The sequence below is a fragment of the Aspergillus lucknowensis genome (genome assembly GCF_044049455.1).
Source record: "Aspergillus lucknowensis strain CBS 449.75 chromosome Unknown BJX67scaffold_15, whole genome shotgun sequence".
In the NCBI taxonomy this organism is placed as follows: Eukaryota; Fungi; Ascomycota; class Eurotiomycetes; order Eurotiales; family Aspergillaceae; genus Aspergillus; species Aspergillus lucknowensis.
Window position 1 is genome coordinate 471,168 of NW_027263559.1, and position 18,861 is coordinate 490,028.

The following is an 18,861-nucleotide window of genomic DNA, read 5'->3' on the forward strand; positions in this document are numbered from 1 at the left end:
AGGCGTCGATGGAATGAGGCGCACAAACGTCATCTTCATTTGAGCATGTCATTGTGGGGGTCGAGTAGAGAACAACAAACGTGCAAAGGGCATCAACGAGAACTCAGCACAAGTGAAATTACACCTGATTCTGGTCAACATCAAGAGCGTCTAGCTCCTTGGCTTCTTCATAGTCCTCGAATTCGAGTCCTGCGTCGCGACATCGTTCAAGCCACTTCAGCGCAATGTCGCCACGGCGGTTAACCTCTAATTTCAACTTCGAGTTCTGGGCGCTGATCTCATTGATAGCGTGGTTCGTGGTCATGTTGCTCTGTTCCCATCGCTCGCCCATTTGCCTTTTCTCCTCGTGTAGCTGGTTGATGTATTCAATAGCGCGTTGTAAAATGGCGCCTTTGTTCTTGTCGCAGTTTGGTACGAGGCGAGCAATCTGGTTGATACCTTCATTGATTGCTTCACGACGCCGACGTTCCACTAGCAGCCAGGTTAGCATGTACTTACGATACATGAGGTGAGTCGATCTACCTTCTTTGTGGTTATTCTTGCGGATTTGGTGCCACTCCGGCGAACCAACAGTGGGTTTTTGGTTCATGCTTTGCGCCTCGCGGGCAGCGTAAACTGCAGCAGCAGTAGAGTTGTGGTTGTGAGTAGTGCCAATGCTCTGGCCGATGTCGTCTCCGAACGTCAGGCCATGAGCCAGGTTGTTATCGAAAGTGGTATCCGGGGGAGGGGGGTATTTGTTTTGAGGGTTATGGGCAGCTAGCGCCGCCTTAGCAGTAAGGGCATTCTCATCAGAGATCCCATTTTGAGTTCCGACATGCTGAAGAATCTGTTGGTCAATGTTAAGCTCCGCGGCCGTGTTGGGGAGGCCGTGGTCGTAAGAACCGAGAGAGCTGTGAGTAAAGTTGGCCTGCGCGTCTGGGCCAGTGATGCTGCCGTTGCTTCCATGGGAAGATCGGTTTAGACGCTGAGCCTCTTGACCGCCGCTGTCGCTGCTCTCGCGCTTGCGCTTGACCAAATTGCCTTCTGAGGCGCCGAGTTGTGTGTCGGCCATGGTCAGATGTCTACAAGCAAACCGACACGTTAGTCCGCGAATTGCGCAAGACAGATTGGCAGTTCGTACCAGCCAAATTGAGATCTTTCAGATAAGAGACTTCTTGTGTTTCTGATAAGTCCCACTGGTTCTGAGAGATAAGCAGTTAGCAGACTGCAGGTAAGTGGTTCATGCGAAGCACGAATAGCATCCATAGAGCCGAACAAAGCCATCAAAGTAGTGCTATAAGAAGCAAGATGCATTCATGCCCTGCCATCCGAGCGCTGTGTTGTGCTGGCTCTCAGGTGACTGGCCTACTTTTGTGAGGGGAGACGCGTTGGCTGACGCGCTATTGCAACATCAACAACACTTTGACAAGAGGGGCTGATTGCAGAGGCAAATCACAAAGGATACGGAAAGCACCGAGTAGCAGAATGAGAAATACAGGAAATAATATACAGCAAAGCTCATGGGCTTGGAGACACATGAGCCGCCTGGCGCGTCATGACGTCTCTGCGACCGGCAGAACCGCGAAAAATGAACTTCAGCCACCACCAGTCAATCTCACAGCGGGGAGCGAGAACGACATGGCGCCGGGAGCTGAGGCTCCAATAACACGATGGCCGTTGAAGTGGGCCGCGATAGAAAAGCAAAGCAAAAGAGATGGAGGATGGGAAAGAGAGCTCTCTGTACCTTGGGATGGTTCTCTCTATCACCTGACAGCAAGTCACCTGCCACGGACAACAACAAGAGTATCGCGAATCGTATCGCAGACGCAGGAACTCGAGCTTTGAAAACAGAGGAAAGCGGTGCGAGAGGAACCTCTGTATCGAGAAAAACAGACCGGCCGAATTTGAGCTTGAGCAAATAGAAGTGGCAGCGTTTACGCTGGAAAAAAGGGATACATGGAGGAGTAGAGAGAGGTCGACTGCTCACGTGGGGAGGAGGACTCAAAAGAGGAGAAGCGCTGCTGCTGCGGCGGCCCGAAGAAGCCCAGTGCGCACGAAAGTCACCTGATGCCGAGGCTTCGCGATCTTGTTGGGAGGCCGTAACCCCAGCTGCGCAACACTCTCTATTTATGATATGACCAGTCACAGAGATGGGAGATGTTTCCGCTCCGTCTTCTCCAGAGCAGCATTCCTTGCATGAATCTCCCCAAGGCTGAGAAAATAACGTCTGATCCAACCGGTTTGGTTCCCTCCTTCTCTCTCGTCGATGTCATGTGCCGGAATCCCGTGCCCCTCCCTCTCTCGAGCGTGTCGTCCACCTCGCTAATTGGCTGATGGCCTTGCCCAGCCTGGCTTTCGGAGGAGGGGCTCACCTAGAATCACGTGGGGCTTGCAACCCTCCTTGACTGCCGCTGGAGTGAAAGCATGCCTGATAAGACCATCAGAGACCTGGAAAGATTCACACACTTGACGATCATGGCCGATACTCCCCTGCAATTCTCCCACCTCACGGATCAATTACCCGGGGTTTAGCCTCACGATGCATCCATCCGCCCTTGTTTAATTGGAGAGCACCTGCCGCCTCACACCTGGAGTACCTGCTGTTCCCCCGCGGGCCGACCCTCCTCGAGGAAGGAGGCAACATGGGGTCGCACGGTCCATCTCCTATGTCGTTTCCTAGCTGCCGATCATCCACACTCTCTGTCTGAATGCGCTTTTTATCTCAACTTTGATGACCTTCTTTGGCTCTGTCAGAATACCCTCTTCAGCTGAGAGCAGATGACCTTGCTGACGGGGTCTCAGCCCATGCTCGCGAGGTGCTGTCTCATAGGCCCATCACGTTCTCGACAATCTCTTGAGTCGCCCACGGTTTCAGCTGCGTTGGGCTTAGAGAAAAGAGCCTTCCGACTTCCCCCCTTCCCCTTTACCATGCTCTAACCACCTCCGTGGGTAATTTCTTACCCCCTCGCCTAGGACTTCATAAGTGGCCTACCCCCCAAGACGCGCCAGAAACGACTACTTATGGCATCCTTCAAGAATCCCCTTCCACTGGCCTCCCGATTCTCCGAGATGTGGCCCATTCCAGCCCTAGTCACATGCAGTCATCAAACAAACTTCAACCGGTGCCATCATTGTGGACCTGGAAGAGTCGCACCCAAGGTCTAATTAGAAACAGGGCCTCTGAAGAAAACCATCTGATAAAGACCGTCGATCGGCCCAGTTAAGACTGATCATGAGATAACCTGGACCAAATCCTACCCCGTCGAACGATGTGAAGACGGAGGAAGAAGAAGAAGAAGAAGAAGAAGAAGCTAACTCCCGTCTTAATGCGGGTATGGGATCTAGAATATGTGGTTTCGTTTCCGTTTCGTTACCCGTCGGGATCTTCTTGATATGACGGAATTTGGGGCGCTATGTGTCTATGATACACACTAATATACAAGTAGCTAAGCCTTCCTGTGTCACATGGATGCATGTCAGTCAGTGGCCCACATGATCTTGATATTGAGGGTGTGGTAGGTACAGCGGAACCCTTACATTCAGTGTCTTTTCAAGGTGAAGGTAGTATGCGTAACAGATCTGTCCCGCTACGTCAGATAAGGAATGTAAATGTTTCGGGCCCGAGCATTCCGTTCCACATATGTATAGAAATCCCGTACTTGAACGAAAACGAGCTCCCTTAGATTGCCTACAGTTGATTAGCCTACTGCGAATGTACAGGCTGGTGCATACTGCCCCCATCCGGTCGCCGGCAGAGCCCAGATTCGCAGTATATAAAATATCCGTCTATATACAAACCACCAACCACGCCCTTAAACACCCAGACTACCCACCACTATGCACCTACCGGAACTATCCCAAGATACAGAGCAAATCACCCCCTACCTCCCGCCCTAACCAACTGAAAAACCATCTCCGGATCACGCGTCGTATCCGCAAAACAGAACCCCTCGCTGCTCGCTCCCAGCACATCCCAGCATAAAATCCTAACATCGAAATCCGGTTTTTCTTCGTCCTCATCTGACGATCCCCCACTACTACTCCTCGGCTCAGCATTTGCCGAAAGCGCTCGCGGTCGCTGGGAGACAGCGATGACGGCACTCGTCCCCGCATAACGCGCGAGTGGGACACCATCCTCCTCGCCTGCCCGGTTCGCGAAGACGATTATGATTCTTCTCTCTTGGTCCCCTTCACCTTCCCTTTCCTTGTCGCTCTTGTCGTGGTCTCCTTGAGTGTGTGTGTTATTGTTATTCGTGACGTCAGCGTTAGACGCATATGCGATACGCTTCCGGATAAGGGGCATAAACCTCTGGATCCAGTAGTTGAAGGTATCTAGTTCCGGCTTTCCGCGTAGATCGTCCAGTTCCTCGCGGCTTAGCATAGTTAACCAGGCCATGGAGAGGATGACGAGTTGGGATTTGGAGTCTAGCACTCGGGTTGCGAATTCGAAGGCTGTATAGGGGGCCTCGAAGCGGTAGGGGTTAATGTCCATGCAGATGCCGAAGGATGTTGGTATCTCTCTCTCCTCCCCAAGTCCACTCCGGCTTCCACTATTGTCCACAGGTGAGGGGTCTTCAAGTACAGATTTTGAGGAGGGATTTTTGAACGTAAGCTTGCGAAACCCAAGCTCCGTACTTCCCTCGCTCGCCCATGTTTCATCCGTATAATAGAGAAACGCCTTACGGTAGTTGTGGAGGACGTCGCCATTTTCATCGACGACAAGTAGAGAGTTGTAATATTTTTCCCGTTGGCCGCCGCCATCCTCAGAAGAGGGAAGTTCTATCTCGGGATAACCCACGCAGACTTTACAGCCAAGTTGCTTGGCTGTTTCTCGCGCCCAGGTAGCGGACGGGCCTTGGCCCGCTCGTTCCAGGTACGGTTTTATGGCTTCCAGTGAAGGAAAATTGTAGCCTGGACTGCGTATTAGTAGCTGTACTCAGCGTATTTGCTTTAGGGGGAGGTCCAGAAACACCATGGAATGAAAACAATCTCACTAACCCGTGAACGCTAACTCAGGTAAGACCAAGATATCTAGCTTCCCTTCCTCAACACAAACACCATTTTCCTGACCAGGAGCCTTGATTGTTGCATTCTTTAACACCTTTTCAGCCCTCTTGATGTTCCCCTCGACATCGCCCAGTTTCGGTGCGAATTGCACCGTCGCGATTCTCATTCCTCTGCACTGGGTTTGAACAATATTTGAAAAGAGGAAAGATAGTCGGGGCCGTATTAAAGATGGTGAGAAAGTATTGTCTAGTCTTAGAACTCTGCTGGCGTTTAGAGCGCTCAGGCCATGCAATCCCCTACGGTCCGTTCTGCTCGTGCACTGGGCCGTTGAAGAGACGATACTGCGAATACCGTGGAATGGTGCAAGGGTCAGTTGACGTTGGATGATTCCAACGCCAATAGGAATTAGGCCGCCAATTTTGATGATACCAGAGTTTTATTTGAAGCTGATGGTGTTGTTGCATTCATTTGATATTATTGGAGTGACTTTGATAGATGGTTGTTATCGCGAAGTCGCTGGTGATGGTTTGATTGGTTAGGAATCCGATGAGTCATGTGACTACTACAAGGACTGCGTTGCAGCTGTCTTTGAGGGCAAAGATTCTAAGATGAGGATTACACTGAGAATATAAGTGTGTATGGCAGGAACTGCGTGACATGCAGCTTCATGAATTTCACCCCAAAACTATCAAATAATATACGCCAACTCCACCCAGGCAAGAAATACATCCAGGTAGGGAACCCACTGAACAACGCCACACAATGCAAATACCAAAACATTAGACGTCCATGGCGAGTCTGTTCGGGGAGATAGATACAAAATTCTAAGGGTATTAACAGTATGTCCAATCCACTTTATTTCTTCGGGGGTGTGTGCCACGACTTCTCGGGTGTAAAATTCAGAGGCTTGTATGCCAGTCCCTTGCCGCCAGTGAGCCTGATTCTTTGCTCAGTTCGCGACAGCGTCCGTCCGAGTCCGAGGTTATTGTCCGGCGCAAGGGCGATGTCGTATCCATTGACAGATTGTTGGGGTGATTGGCTTCGGGAAAACGCGACAGAGGAGGCGACACTACTCCCGGGGCTGAAAGAAGACCGCCAAGGCTCATAGTGTGCAGGTGCAGAGAGCCCGTCCAGAAGACGCGGTCCACTTCGTAAAGACTCGGCGGCTATACGCGCGGCCGAAAGAAGAATCTCATCTTCATCGACGTTGTTAGGCTTAGGAGGCTCGGGCTTCTTTTCTGCGGGCTTCTGCGCGGTCATGGATTCAATTGCCTCGAGGATTGGAAGTTTGGGCAATGGCTTCATAGAAGAAAGAGCCATTGATTTTCGAGGAGGCGGCTCTGGTTTTGGTACCTTCGGCGCTTTGCCTTTGTCTTTGTCCTCCGCGGGGGAATTCTCTTGCTCCTCCAGTATTCGCTTTCGACTTGTTGTCGTTGACACTGTCTTCCGTCGGCGACTTGCAGCCTCTTTCAAAGAGTTTATCCAAGCAAGTTGACGCTCAGCTTCGTCTTGTGCAGCTCCCTCAGACGCTGTCGGAGATTAGCAGGTTGAATATTTGGGTCGATGCGGATGCAACAGTATGCTTACATTTTTCTTTGCTAATGGCATCCACAGGTGCATGAGAACTTGCCTCAGGGGCGTCAGGACGGGAATCTGACAGGGGCTCACTGGGTGCAGCCGTTTCCCATTTGGTCGATGTCGGTGCTGGAGGAAAGGCTTGTTGGTCTACCGTATCATTACTAGGCGAAGATGGACTTCCTGAGGCGGGTATATTTGACGTCTCTTTCTTGGGGAAAGTAACCGGTTGGCTCGCAGGCTGGCCTAAGCTTGTCTCGGTATGAAGGGAACCAGGGGGCGCTTGGAAGATAGGATTCGACTGCATGGGTGGTTTCTGAGATGTCGCGAATATTGAGGGAGCCTCTGCTGTAGCGTTAACGCGGGCCAATTTTCACAACGGAAAGGAGCTTACCATCTCCCTTCGCCTCTGACTCCTTTGGCTCGAACAAAGGAGGGGCGTGAGCTGGCCCAGGAGATGATTGAGATTTCGAGATCCCCAGGGCAGTCGTCTGTGGTATCTGGGTGGTGGGCTCGGGCGTGTTAAAATTGAACAACGGGGCACGGTTTTGGGGAGGAGGTTTTGAAACCTCAAAAATACTAGTGGGAATCTGCCCAGCAGTTGAACCGGTAGCTTGATTCGGTTTATCGTTAGGTGAGAGTTGAGGAGCACTAAATGGCGAGACGCTAGAAGGTGGTTGTTGGGCGGCTTGGGGGGGACTGAATGTTGAGAACTGGGATGTCACGGGCTGGGGAACGCTCGGAAATTGGAATGGTGTCGAGGTTGATGCAGCAGGCGCTTTGACCTTCTGATTTACCTGAGCAAAAGTAGTCCCACTTGAAAAGATGTTCGAGGGCTGGTCGTTGTTTGCAGGGGGTGGTGGTGTATTTGGCTTTGTTTCGGGCGTCTGAAGAGAAGAAAATGGTGAAAAAGGTCTTGCAGAAGGATTAAGAGATGGAGCTGAGGGGGCCACAGAACTGCCTAGTGAGTTGCTCGAGGAGAACGGGGACCCGAAAGGGTTGGCATTCGCAGGCGGGTGAGGTTGGCTCGGTTGCTGGGGGAAGGAAAGTTCCGGTGTAGGGCCGGTTCGAGTGTTTGTGGGTGGTTGCGAGGAATTCCCGAAGGCAGTCGCTAGACCAGCACCGGCTGCTGGCACTCCAATCACATTCGTGATGTCGTCCGAGGGAGAAGCTGATGCTGTCGTTTCGTTATCATCGTCGCTCACAAACAGGGAGTCGTCAACATCGAAGGGTGTCTGTGTATGGACAGCAGTGGCAGAGACACGCTCAGAGAGAAGAGAACTGTCGATCATGCCTAGTGTTGCAGCCTCCTTGACGTTCAGCCCAAGGACAATAGCAACCAAGCTTCTACCTGCACGCTTCGATTCGACATAATTTTCGGAGAAGGAGTGGTCGGAGGATGGTTGAAAGGCTATTTAGAGTAGAGAAAGTCAGTTGGTGTAAGCTCCAGCGGGAAAAGAATCGTTGCGCGGTCGAAGCGAGCATAGAAGGAGGAGGCGAAGAACAGCAGGCGAGATCGTAGTCGAGAATACAACATACCAACAGAATCAACATGGCGGGTTCCCCAGTTGAGATATAGGTCACCGTTGGCATTTTCGGCGAATTCCAAATCTTGCGCTTCGCAGAATTGAATTGTTTGATCATCACCATCAAAGCACAGAACGCTTGTTAGCTCCTCAACCGTCCATTCTTCGTTCTTGGGTTGTTGGGAGGCTGGCTGGCGGCAGTACCCTTTCCAGATCGAACGAATGGCGGTCTGGCGCATGTGGTTGAAGTAGATCTCAGCAACACAAGCCATGAGGTACGATACGCCTGGTGAGTTGACGAGGCTGAAGAATCGCGTGTAAAAACCTTGCGCGATTGCATTGCGCCTCTTGGTGTCAAGGGTTCCTTGGTAGTCCCACGTGTTTCCAGCAGCAGCGAAAAGTTCCAAGGCTGCCTTCACACGCGGGGCATTCCTCAGCTCAGCAGGCCATTTCTGCACACGGGCTTCCAAGTCAGGTCGCTGGTCGTGGATCGAAAAGATGATATAATAGGCACGAAACTCGTCCTCATTAGGGAATGATATTCGGCCTCTGTTGTCGTCATAGTAATACATCAGCGAAAGCATGGTATTGTTCAATTGCTCGCGTTCCTGATGCCGGTCGAAGGGCTCTTCATTGGCAGGGCTAGAGAGCAGATGAAGAGAAACAATATGGAAACGGGCGATTCGCTCAAGGCACGTCACTGCGATTTTCACATCCTCCTCGTGAGTGAGTTGTTGCACTGAAAAGTCGTTGCGTATCGATCGAGTCCGATCCCACACGAACTTGTGAATTATACCTAAAGGCTCTGATCCGCCGATAACATGTCGCGTTAAGTAGTTCATTGTTTGGAGAAGGGCTCCAGGTGTTCGAATATCAGAAGGAAGTTGCTCGTCGTATCCCGCGGCGGACCGCCTGAACCGCTTGAGCATCTTCGCCTCCATGTTCTGGAGTGAGTTCGTCGCAGGGTGAAGATACTGTAGATAATGGTAAATGCCAGGTAGAGATGTATGCAACGCGGTGATTCAAATACCTTCTCGCTCTTGTCAACCATCTTTTGAACAATGCGTTCGACTCTCTCGAACTCGGGACACATGCTTGTACACGTTCCTACGGGGGTGATCGCTTTGTTCAAGGACATAGGTTGATTGGGATCGGCCATCTGTCCATCTTTGATGGCTTGTTCCCTTTGCTTGGCGCGATCCAGTTTAAGCTGCTCAAGATGAGCCTCAGAGTCATGGTAGATAGGTTATAGCTTGAAAACTAACCTGCTCATATCGATCGCTGTAGCTACCTACAGTCGAGGTATCTTCCACAGGCACGCTACTCTTAGCTGCTCCGTCTGTTGGCTTCACAGAGGGCTGCTTCCGAGGGGCTCTCCTGGAGTTCACAGGGGTTCCGCCGCGACTCGGCGGTGTCCCCCCAAACGGTTGTGGCGATCCTCTTCCGAAACCTGAAAATGAGGGGTTTTGCTGGGGAACAGTTCCAGTGGTCGGCGACGCAGAGGGCGAAGTCTGCTTCAGCTGGGAAAACGGCGAATAATTCGACCCTGAGACGTTTGCCTGGCCTTCTGGTCGATTATTCCGCCATGTGTTTCCTGGCGCACCCGCACCCCTCGCATTGCCGCGACCAGCTCTTGCCGAGGAAGTCCCTCGTCCGCGCCCTCGTCCTCGGAGACTGGGGTTGTGTGAAGCGTTCATGCTGCCACCCTTGGCTTGAAAAGGCGTGGACCGGGTCGAGGTTCCACCACGTCCGCGTCCTGTTGAGGCCGCAACTCCATCTGTCCGGTGGAGGACAGCGAAAGGGTTCGCCGGACTAGTCATTCTACCGCGAGCGGCGGAGAAGCGGCGGAAGGCGCCGGGAAGATTCTATAAGATAATTCAGAGTATGTGCTGCTATGCGGATATGTTTTGCTTTGTTTGATTTCTTCGAGGGGTTGAATGCTGATGGCACGGAGAAGTGAAAGTCGAGAGAGAGAAGTCCTGGAAGTGCTATCCACCGTGATCGTTGGCAGGCGCATAATCAGAGTCAGCCCATATACACTTTAAGAATTGTATCATAGCGACGCGAATATGGCGAGGAGGGGACGAAGAGCGGAGGCAAGGGAAAGGGAGCGATAGGACGGACGGCGAAGGATATAGAGAAGGTCATCGGCTACCTTGATCTCAAAAATCGACCACTCGAGTAGGTTCCAAAGGTTGATTGGATTATATCGCATACGAGCGCCGGATATTGCACCCGTGTCTCGCGAATACCGACTTCTTGCCGTGTTTCCAAAGCTCGGGGTTGCTTGAGGGAGAGCGTGATCGAGGCGAATCGGAAGTCCGATTTCGTTCGTTGAATTGATGGATGCCGTAGTCGGTATTCAGCGAAAACATAAAAAGAAAATCGAGGCTTGAGTAGGTTGGTGAAGAGTACTATCACTCCACGACGTCTTCAAAGACACGAATGAATTGCTCTTTGTCGCGGAGAGGTTCGTGAACCTGGAGGGCGAGCGCGGAGTTTAAGCGCGAATAACGCGCGTCTATGATTAGCCGCGGATGACCTGATCTAACTATGGCCAGTGCTGTATACTGACCTCGAACGAACAAATTCCCCAAAGAACGGTTGCAATTGAGCCCTTGAATGGTTAGATACTCCTTGTTTGTTATCAAAGGGTCTCATATTCACGTTGGGACTATTTACTCTCATCAACACTGCTATATACACAAAACAATCGAACCGTCACCGGGGTTGTTCTGTCCGTCGAGAACAGACTTCTCCAGCCTCGCCACATGCGCCCTCGCTTCCCAAAAAAAAAATTCTATCAAGCATACATTCCCAACCAAAAACAACTCCAACAAAGCTCAATGCATCTCAGATCCGCTGATGTGCTATCAACCCACCGACTTTTGTTTCGTATATAAACAGCACACTGGAAAATGTTCGTCATGAACAGAAAATAATATCGCAAAAAAGAGAATCAGTATGTATATTCACGGGGGCAGCTCAACAGTGTCGAAAGTTGAAAAGTGCATCCACCGCATCCGTCAATAAATAGAAGGCCAAGCATGCCTTCGTGGCGGGGATGCGGCTGTCTTTGTAAAATCGAAACAGAGTAGTAGAACTCCAGCGAGATGGTATTCGTTCACATGAGTCATAAGGTCGTTTAAATGAAAAGTCGTCCAAACCTGCAGAAGTGCTAAGGGGAGAGGTGCAGCAATGAAAACATGAGCGTGGGAAGGTTCCACAGTCAAGCTCAGAATGACCTGGAAATCGAGGTCCTGGAACCCATAAGTTCCATATGCGAGGGTCTTTCACGGCCTAGATCTGGACCACGCGGTAGATCGTGAGGGTGAGGTTGGCATAAGGACATCGGATAGTGCATTGGGTTTTGAGTAAGTGTTTGAGTGGCCGCGTACTCCATCGAGTTGTACGCATTGTGGCGGAAGGGTGAGTTCCAAGTGTCGTAGGGCCCAAGGTGCTGCATTGGCATCGAGAGAGGGCGCTGGTGTTCACTTGCGACGGAAGCAGCCATAGGAGCGTGGGATAAATAATCAAAGCCACCAGGATGTTCATGAGGGCTGACCACGCCCGATGTTGTAGGTGCTTCGAGGATGGGATGTGATGAGTATTCATTGGTGTACCCCCCGGTTGAAGGAAAATATGAGCGTTCCTGGTTCAAGGTTTCTTCGAAGCTAAAAGATTCATTCATCGGGAGGGTTTGGCCTCTGTCGTTGCCCATGCTGAAAGAACGGCTCAGGGGTAAAGGGTCTACCGAGGCGAAAGAGGCAGACAGATGTTCTGAGGATGACACCGAAGGAACCTCCTCGGCATCCTCAATTTCTTCAATCTCAAACTTTTGCTCTGTATCGCTGACGACAGACTCATTATCCTTCACGTCCTTAGCAGGCGCGTCTCGATTGCGAATGAATACTACAGTGTCCGCATCTAGGGGCTGGATTAGTTTGGACACTTTCCGGAATGCGATAAAACTAAAAAACATACCAACTTCTCCTCGCTCAAATCGCTCTTCTAGCTTCCGAACTTTGAATATCTCATTTAGTATCTCCATTTTTTCCTCGATGCTTTCTTCGGGCCGAAGCTGTCGTTTCGAGTCGCGTGCAACTTCTTCCAATTTCTCCGCTGTAATATTGAACTTCCCAAGCTTGCGCAGGATATGAATCAAGAGACGAAGACGTTCTACCGCCCGCTGTCAGAGTCACCCCAAAGGAAGATACCCAGCTTTGGGTTACTCACGTTCTTTCTTAAGGTGGTCCGGTTCCTTGTGCTGAACCCCAGCGGGCCACCATTCAGGCTTAGTCCTTTCCGGGTCCCCCTTCTCACCAGGTGGTGCACCTGCTCGTGGTCTGCCGCCGTTGTAAGGGTGCTTCACTTGCTTGCGGGGCTCGATGAATTTGATGAACGCCTTAGCAATAAGACGACAGTTTATCTGCTGGAAGTGTTTGAGTGCGGTCTCATAGTAATCTTGGACCTTGTCGGTGTCACCAATCTCCAACGCCACCATATTGTTCGTAGGTGTCGAGACCACTTGCGGAGTAGGTTCAGGGAATCTTTCACTAAAGGTTATCTCAAGAGCCGAGTCATGGGCCGAGGCCTTGCGACGTTTACCCTGACGATGGTACGACATTTCATGAGTATGGTTATACGCATAGGGAGCCGCTGAGGCACCTAAGTTTCAACATAATAAGCCAAAGCGACAAAGGATCAGAGGCGAGTCTGTTGACAGCACATACGACGTAACAATGGCTTGTGGTACCCAATCTTGGATCCAAGAATCTCAAGGAACTTCTCACGAACTTCAGGAGTGAAGACAGTCCGGTTCTGTTCCTGAATGGACGGCGACTCGGAAACCTTGAGCTTCCCCATGTTGTCGAGGTATATCAAGGCATAGTGCGCAAAGGGGAGGTTGACAGATGGGTGCAACGGAGCGCTCATGGGCTGGGCACAACTTGTTAGTGCTATGATAATGTTTGGTCTGGATATTCTCACTCACCAGGGCGGGATCCCAGCCGTGACAGTCGTCTTGCAACGAGGCCAAGGGCCGTTTGGCGGACCCTAACTTAGAGACTGAAGCGTTGACAACCATGGTGCGGTCGATTAAGCTCGAAGACAGTTAGAGCCAAGTTGGAAAATGAGCTCGATTCACGGTAACAGGTATCACAGTTCCAGTTAATTAGAATGTGGCAGCCCAAGCATATGGATGATCGTGAAGCACCGCCGAGCTGAATAGAGAGTGAACGTGAGGGGAAAGCTTGAGAATTTGTACTTGCTCCTCGGTGAGATAGCGTACTTTAGGTCGAAGTTCTCGAGTCGTGAGGCCTCAAAGTGATGTCTTCAACCAAACGAAGCGAGTGAGCGATTGTTTGGTGAAAGAGGATGCAACACCACCGATCTGGCAATAGCTATCCGAATTAGCTACCAGTTTTAGCTTTGAGAGGGCGCATGATTGCATCTTCAACACGAACAGGCAAGCAAGGTGATGGCAGACAAGCAGGCGACTCAGGACAGACGGGAGTCAACACCACGGCTAGCATTTCCTCCACTCACCCAGTGGAGTTTTCCGTGAGAGTAAACCGGAGGGGGTGGAAATCACCAGTACACCAGCCAAACAGAGGGACGATGAGCGGGGATGGGGATGGAATCACAGTTCGAGGCACACGCAGCTTACCGGAGCTCGAAGAATGGAGACTATTTGGAAACGTTGGGAGATCGCAGGGTCAGGTGGCGGGGTGAGCGAGAGAGCTGCAGGAAACGCTGCCAGTATCCGATTGGGAGGACGGTTGTATCACACACAATTTTGGTGCAGGGGACGCAATCCAGTTCGAACAGACGCGAAATGCTCCCTGCGTTGACGGGAACGATGGGATGTCAACGGAGGGGGAAGGTGACACGAGCGGGATTCCAGGCTGTATATACTTGGTGGAGGTTGTATTGTAGACCTTGGTCGTCCGGCCAGGAGGGACGGACGAGGCAACCTCGGGTGATGAGCAGGATGTGAAGATGGCTAAGGAAGGGGGAAGCCAATGAGTGGTACGGGGGGGCTTATAAAGGTCGTAAGAAAGTGATGGTGGTGTTCGTCCTGGGAACTCGAAAGGACTGGACTGGGTTGTTGACTGGGGGAGGAGATGGCTTTTCAGTGTCTTGCAAGATGCTAAGCGATGCGCCTCTCTTCTTTTCGCTCGAGAGCCCCCGATTTCTCTTCCTCAAAGGACCTCCAATCGCACCCATGCCGAGTTGGGAGGTTTCCAACAACATGGATGATCCCTGGGCACATTTGATGGTCAAGGCCGAAACACTGCTGAAAGGCACCGGCACAATGCATGTCTGCAGGAAGGACATGCAGGAAAGTGGGAATTTAGATTTTGCTTTTTCTCGATTTTTTAGAGGGGAAAAAATATATATTTTTCATTTATTAAAATCAATCGAAAATCATGATTTCTGGAAAACCAATCTCGTTCTTTTTTCTGACCTTGTATTTGCTTTTGCTCAGTCTGGCCTCCATCGCCAACATGGGCTGCGATTTGTAGATCCCCGTCCTCCACACCAGCGTCACTTCGCACCCAATCTCCTTTCTCCTCCAGGCTGTCTCCCTCCGTTTCCGGTCTCGAATGGCACTGACACTTGCCGCAGGGACATCTGGAATGACCAGTCCTGGGGAGCTCGGTCTGGGCGGGTCTCCCATCGTCGCAGCCGCCCCGTCCCAGAACTCTGCTTTCAACTGCTTCATGGAAAACCAAATGATCATCCCTCATCAACAGGAAACTTCAAATACTGATTCTTTTCTTTCCAGGCTAACAAAAGCACTTTCCTGGGCTGAATCGCGAGGGTGTGAGTCGGGTTCACTAGCGGAGCTCCTGAAAGCGAACAGCCACACTTCTTACTAGTACAATTTAAACACCTCCAGGGATGTTCTTTCCGGGACTGATTCCAGTGCTCTCGGACTTTTGCTTTTGCCCTGACGGTCCCTTCAAGTTCCCTCTTTTTTGTTGGAAACGGCACGTCGTTTTCGCTGCGAGCCCGACTCATGGCCAACCCCTCCACATCGTCGGCTCTTGTGGCCCGTGTATTTGACTGTATGTTTCCTTTTTTTGGAAATTAATTTAATTCACGAACAGTATCTCCGCGGTTGTGGCCCGGAGCCATTCGAAAGGATTTAGTGCACCCTGCCGTTGGGGACAATCGTCGATGGTTCCTGACAGGGGGCCTCCCGCGGATCTCCCAAGCGAGCTTTGATAACTGTCCTTGGGAAAACGGATACGACTTTGTCCGAAACTTACTCATGTCACATTGAAGAAGATGGGAACAAGCAGTCGTACTTTATGCTTTAGATACTGAGTGGCCAGGACGATCCGATTCCAATTATCCGTCTCAGATGGCGTGCAGCTTGTGTGACCTCGACGAGATGAGACCAACTCAATCAAGCACAAGCCGCAAATCTTCAGGGCCGTCCCACAAATCTCCACACTTGGGCGAGGATACCGAGCGGGGTGTCTTTGAGAAATGTGGCAGAAGGTTCCTCAGAAAGTCGACAGACATTCAGTTCGTCGAAGGTCAACCCGTTCCTGCCATGTTCTTGACAGAGAATACCACTTCGGAAATTTCTGCGCTGTGGGCATCAACAGTCGGCCCAAACGAGAAGGACTTTCGTGCATCCATGAGACACGCCAAGCGTTGTATCTCTGATCCTGGATACGAGACAAGCTGCCACTGCCATCCCGGTGTCTGTCAGAGGCGACGGCGTGACTGGGGTTTTCATCCCAGCCCAGAGATCGGAGAAAGACGCCGTCTTGGCTTTTATCCGTCTTGATTGTGGTTTCCAGGTCTTTGATTCTCCTGGAGGGGGCTACCAGTCGTTTGGGAACAATCCGTGCACTCTCCCGAGGAGAAACAGGACGATCTCGGATGGCGTCCCACTAGGAAAATCGCCGAAGTTTCAAGGTCCCAGCACAAAGGTACGAATACGCAGTCACGCCAATTGGGGCAGGATTGCGAAGCCACCAAGAGACGAGATGAAAATCACAATAGCATCTCCTTTCTGACTTCCCTGGTCGGATGCGCTTCGAAATTCCGTAGGACGGACATCAAGCAGCCCCTTCGGGAATGGTTCGGCAAGTGCGGGTAGAGCTTTTTTGTGCGATTGTCGAGCTAGAATGGCGGGCGAGCTTGAACGCGCTTACACTCCCTCATTTTGTTGGACTAGAAGGACTTTCTGAAGGAGTGTTGGCATTGGCACTGGGCCACCCCAATGGAAGGGATTGTCAAAAGACGAAGCAGCCTGAAGATTGGTCACGCCGAGTGACAGCTGGATGAATGATTGGATGAGAAAAATTGAGGGTTTCCAGGAGACATTGATGCACGGAAGGAATGCAGAAAGGTGAAGATGCCAGGAACGGACAGAGGGGGATCTCCGGTGTATCCGCCAAGGAAGGGGGCGGTCGCAGGTCTCTTGAGCGCCATCTGGGGGCATTTCCAGGTTACTGGGTGGAGGGCGCAAGGCTTCTCAAGTTCTCAACCCTCGGCATGGAGTCCGAAGTTACACGGACTTCATTTCCAAATGGCACGATGATTGTGTTTCGATGTGAAGATTCACAACCTGCTGAAGCGAAACTCTGTTGGCACGCTAACTGTCCCTTTACATATAGTTACCTCTCCCCTGGGACGGTACCAGAGGCACCAGCACTCAATCTTGCTTCAAGCAGCCCCTCCTGCCGGCTATCTTGCAGGGCATAATCCGAAAAATTTCAGCGGCGGCACTGCTGCAGTCATGCATTTGTTTCGCTCGCAAGATCTCAGGATCCTCCAGATGGCTGCCCACCACAGTCCCTCCCAGTGAATGACACAGCTACGAATGGCAACAAAGCAGGGCGCTTCCTCTCGACCCTGGTGTTGGAATATTTTCCATGTTCCACACTCCCCCAGACACCATTGTGATCCTTGAGCAAGATTCGAGCGGTCGTTGGCTCCCTGAGACCTTGGGAATTTTACCCCTCCTCTCAAAAACGGGACGACAGTTAAATCGCCCAGTGGATCCACCGTCCTGAAGGATTCCAACTGTCCACCCATGCAGACCATCTCCAGCTTATCTCTCCATCAAAGGCTCTCGATGAGAAGGCAATCCGTTGCCTCCCGCTCACTTCATCGAGGCTCGAAAATTAGTCCTTAAGATTGGGTGCGATGAAGAAAGAAGCCTTCCGTCCTCCAATCCGTGTGGCATGCGTCGTTGTGGCAGGCGCTCATATATCGCTCGTCCCATCACCTCGATCCTGAGGGACACCATCCGGTATGCGTTATCCAGAATCGGGATTGGAGCTCCCCATTGGGGCTGGTCATCAAGCGTCGGAAATGCAGGGGAAAAGGAAAAGGCAGCCGAATCCCTCTCGCTTGGGTGATGCTCGAGTCGATGCTCGCCTCTCCCTTTCTTTTGTCAAACAATGCCATCTTAGACCAGTGATCCCCGCCCTCCACCGTCGAGACACGCGGCAGCAGAGAGGAAATGCAGTCCAAGCATCGAATTTTGCGGTTTTTTGTTAATCAGAACTGATGCTGAAGTCCCTTACTCCCTCTCGAAACGTCAGGGAAGATCCTCGGGGTGCTTGGTTTGCGAGTTCAACTGACACCGTTGAAATGACAGTCCCCCCCTGATTGACGCTTGACATGAATAATCACTTGTCAAGCGGATGACATGAACGGTTGATTCGCCGGTCCGCCCTCGTAACTTTCGTTGCGGTGCAGCCTCGTGGATGCCATCCGCTCTCCGCTCGTGATGTTTTGTCTTTTTGTTCAAGCTTGAGGCAACGCCACAGCACGGTGTGGGGAACTGTTCTCCAACACGAACCCATGCTCCTGCATTTGGCCATGCTACTCATCCTGGTTCAAAGCAAGGATGTCCTCTCCGCGAAGGAGAGTCGTTCAAGAATGAAATGTAGATTTTCAAGAACTCTAGCAACGCTCATTCGCCTGTTATCACCAGCCCAGAATTTCATCATGTACATATCATGTCCAACGACGTCAGCTCGCATTTGCGAGACGTATTTGACATCGAGCGGTGAGAATTGGAATCTGGCGTCTTTGTGAGCTGGGCTCTCGAGCTGCCATGGAAAAGGACAGTGAATGCCGCGCTTGCCGCAACGTCACCGACTCCGAGAAGTATTAAGACCATTTGGTCTTCGTGACGTGCCACCGTTTTCTGCTACAACGGTCGAAAGAATTTAGGAAGCCAAGCATTCTGATATCGGACTGCGCCCGGATCGGAGGGGGGAAAGAAACACGACTTTGAAATGAAAGGGAGGGGGGCCAGGGGCGTCTGTCTCAGGGCCCAAGCTTCGATTTTTCAAGCACCCTCGGCTGACAGGCTGACAGTCACCGACGATCAACGAGCTGCCAAATCTCGAGGTTGTCCCGCTCGCTGGCCCTATTTTTGTCGCTGTCCAGTTAGCGCTCGGCCCTAGTAACTCACCCAAGCGCTATTGGCCTTTATTTGGACCGCTTTGTCCGAAGAAAGCAATTCGGGCACATCATTGGGCTTGCCTGACCAAGTTGACTCTCAATCCTCATTCTTAGCGTCTTCAATATTGGGCAACGGATCGCAGGAGATTATCAGATTGGTGCCCAAGGGGGATGTTCAGAGATGACTGGTAGGATCATTGCTCAGGGTTGTGATTGGGGAGGGGGTGTTGCAAGGACTCATGGGTCTCTCCATTCATATAATCAGCAGCATTGCGATGAGGATCGCCTCGAAGTTGTGTTGACGAGGTCAAGCGTGAAGCTGCTCAGG

At 51.5% G+C, this 18,861-nt stretch overlaps 4 protein-coding genes across 4 annotated transcripts; all 4 read right to left on the bottom strand.

Annotated features, from left to right (window-relative positions):
- Positions 1 to 118: 118 nt before the first annotated feature.
- Positions 119 to 1,051, bottom strand: BJX67DRAFT_380414 (putative HLH DNA binding protein (Penr2); the record flags this gene model as incomplete). The annotated part of the gene is made up of 2 exons (XM_071032788.1): positions 119 to 471; positions 523 to 1,051. The coding sequence occupies 2 exons, from the start codon at positions 1,049 to 1,051 to the stop codon at positions 119 to 121; spliced, it is 882 nt and encodes a 293-aa protein (XP_070887198.1).
- Positions 1,052 to 3,757: 2,706 nt separating this feature from the next.
- On the bottom strand, positions 3,758 to 5,260 carry BJX67DRAFT_66332 (putative protein N-terminal asparagine amidohydrolase). The gene is made up of 2 exons (XM_071035293.1): positions 4,978 to 5,260; positions 3,758 to 4,890 (listed from the first exon to the last, which is right to left on the bottom strand). Exons 1-2 carry the CDS (start codon positions 5,150 to 5,152, stop codon positions 3,854 to 3,856), a joined length of 1,212 nt encoding a protein of 403 aa, XP_070887199.1. The 5' UTR covers positions 5,153 to 5,260; the 3' UTR covers positions 3,758 to 3,853.
- A 359-nt stretch (positions 5,261 to 5,619) lies between these two features.
- Positions 5,620 to 10,528, bottom strand: BJX67DRAFT_351397 (putative leucine permease transcriptional regulator (SAC3)). Its single transcript, XM_071028903.1, has 7 exons — positions 10,243 to 10,528; positions 9,353 to 10,075; positions 9,118 to 9,297; positions 8,101 to 9,061; positions 6,956 to 7,972; positions 6,574 to 6,906; positions 5,620 to 6,515 (listed from the first exon to the last, which is right to left on the bottom strand). Exons 2-7 carry the CDS (start codon positions 9,905 to 9,907, stop codon positions 5,842 to 5,844), a joined length of 3,720 nt encoding a protein of 1,239 aa, XP_070887200.1. The 5' UTR covers positions 9,908 to 10,075; positions 10,243 to 10,528; the 3' UTR covers positions 5,620 to 5,841.
- A 794-nt stretch (positions 10,529 to 11,322) lies between these two features.
- On the bottom strand, positions 11,323 to 13,173 carry BJX67DRAFT_380417 (uncharacterized protein; the record flags this gene model as incomplete). Its single annotated transcript, XM_071032789.1, has 5 exons — positions 11,323 to 12,014; positions 12,072 to 12,266; positions 12,324 to 12,755; positions 12,821 to 13,025; positions 13,081 to 13,173. 5 exons carry the CDS (start codon positions 13,171 to 13,173, stop codon positions 11,323 to 11,325), a joined length of 1,617 nt encoding a protein of 538 aa, XP_070887201.1.
- Positions 13,174 to 18,861: the final 5,688 nt, after the last annotated feature.

Bases quoted from the DNA above. Each gene is read 5' to 3' on its own strand.
- BJX67DRAFT_351397 (XM_071028903.1), bottom strand. From the start codon at position 9,907: ATGACTAGTCCGGCGAACCCTTTCGCTGTCCTCCACCGGACAGATGGA. The intron at 6,907-6,955 runs GTAAGCTCCTTT...ACGCTACAGCAG, and splicing joins GTCAGAGGCGAAGGGAGATG to AGGCTCCCTCAATATTCGCG. The intron at 6,516-6,573 runs GTAAGCATACTG...AATCTCCGACAG, and splicing joins TGCCATTAGCAAAGAAAAAT to CGTCTGAGGGAGCTGCACAA.
- BJX67DRAFT_66332 (XM_071035293.1), bottom strand. From the start codon at position 5,152: ATGAGAATCGCGACGGTGCAATTCGCACCGAAACTGGGCGATGTCGAG. The intron at 4,891-4,977 runs GTTAGTGAGATT...TACGCAGTCCAG, and splicing joins ACCTGAGTTAGCGTTCACGG to GCTACAATTTTCCTTCACTG.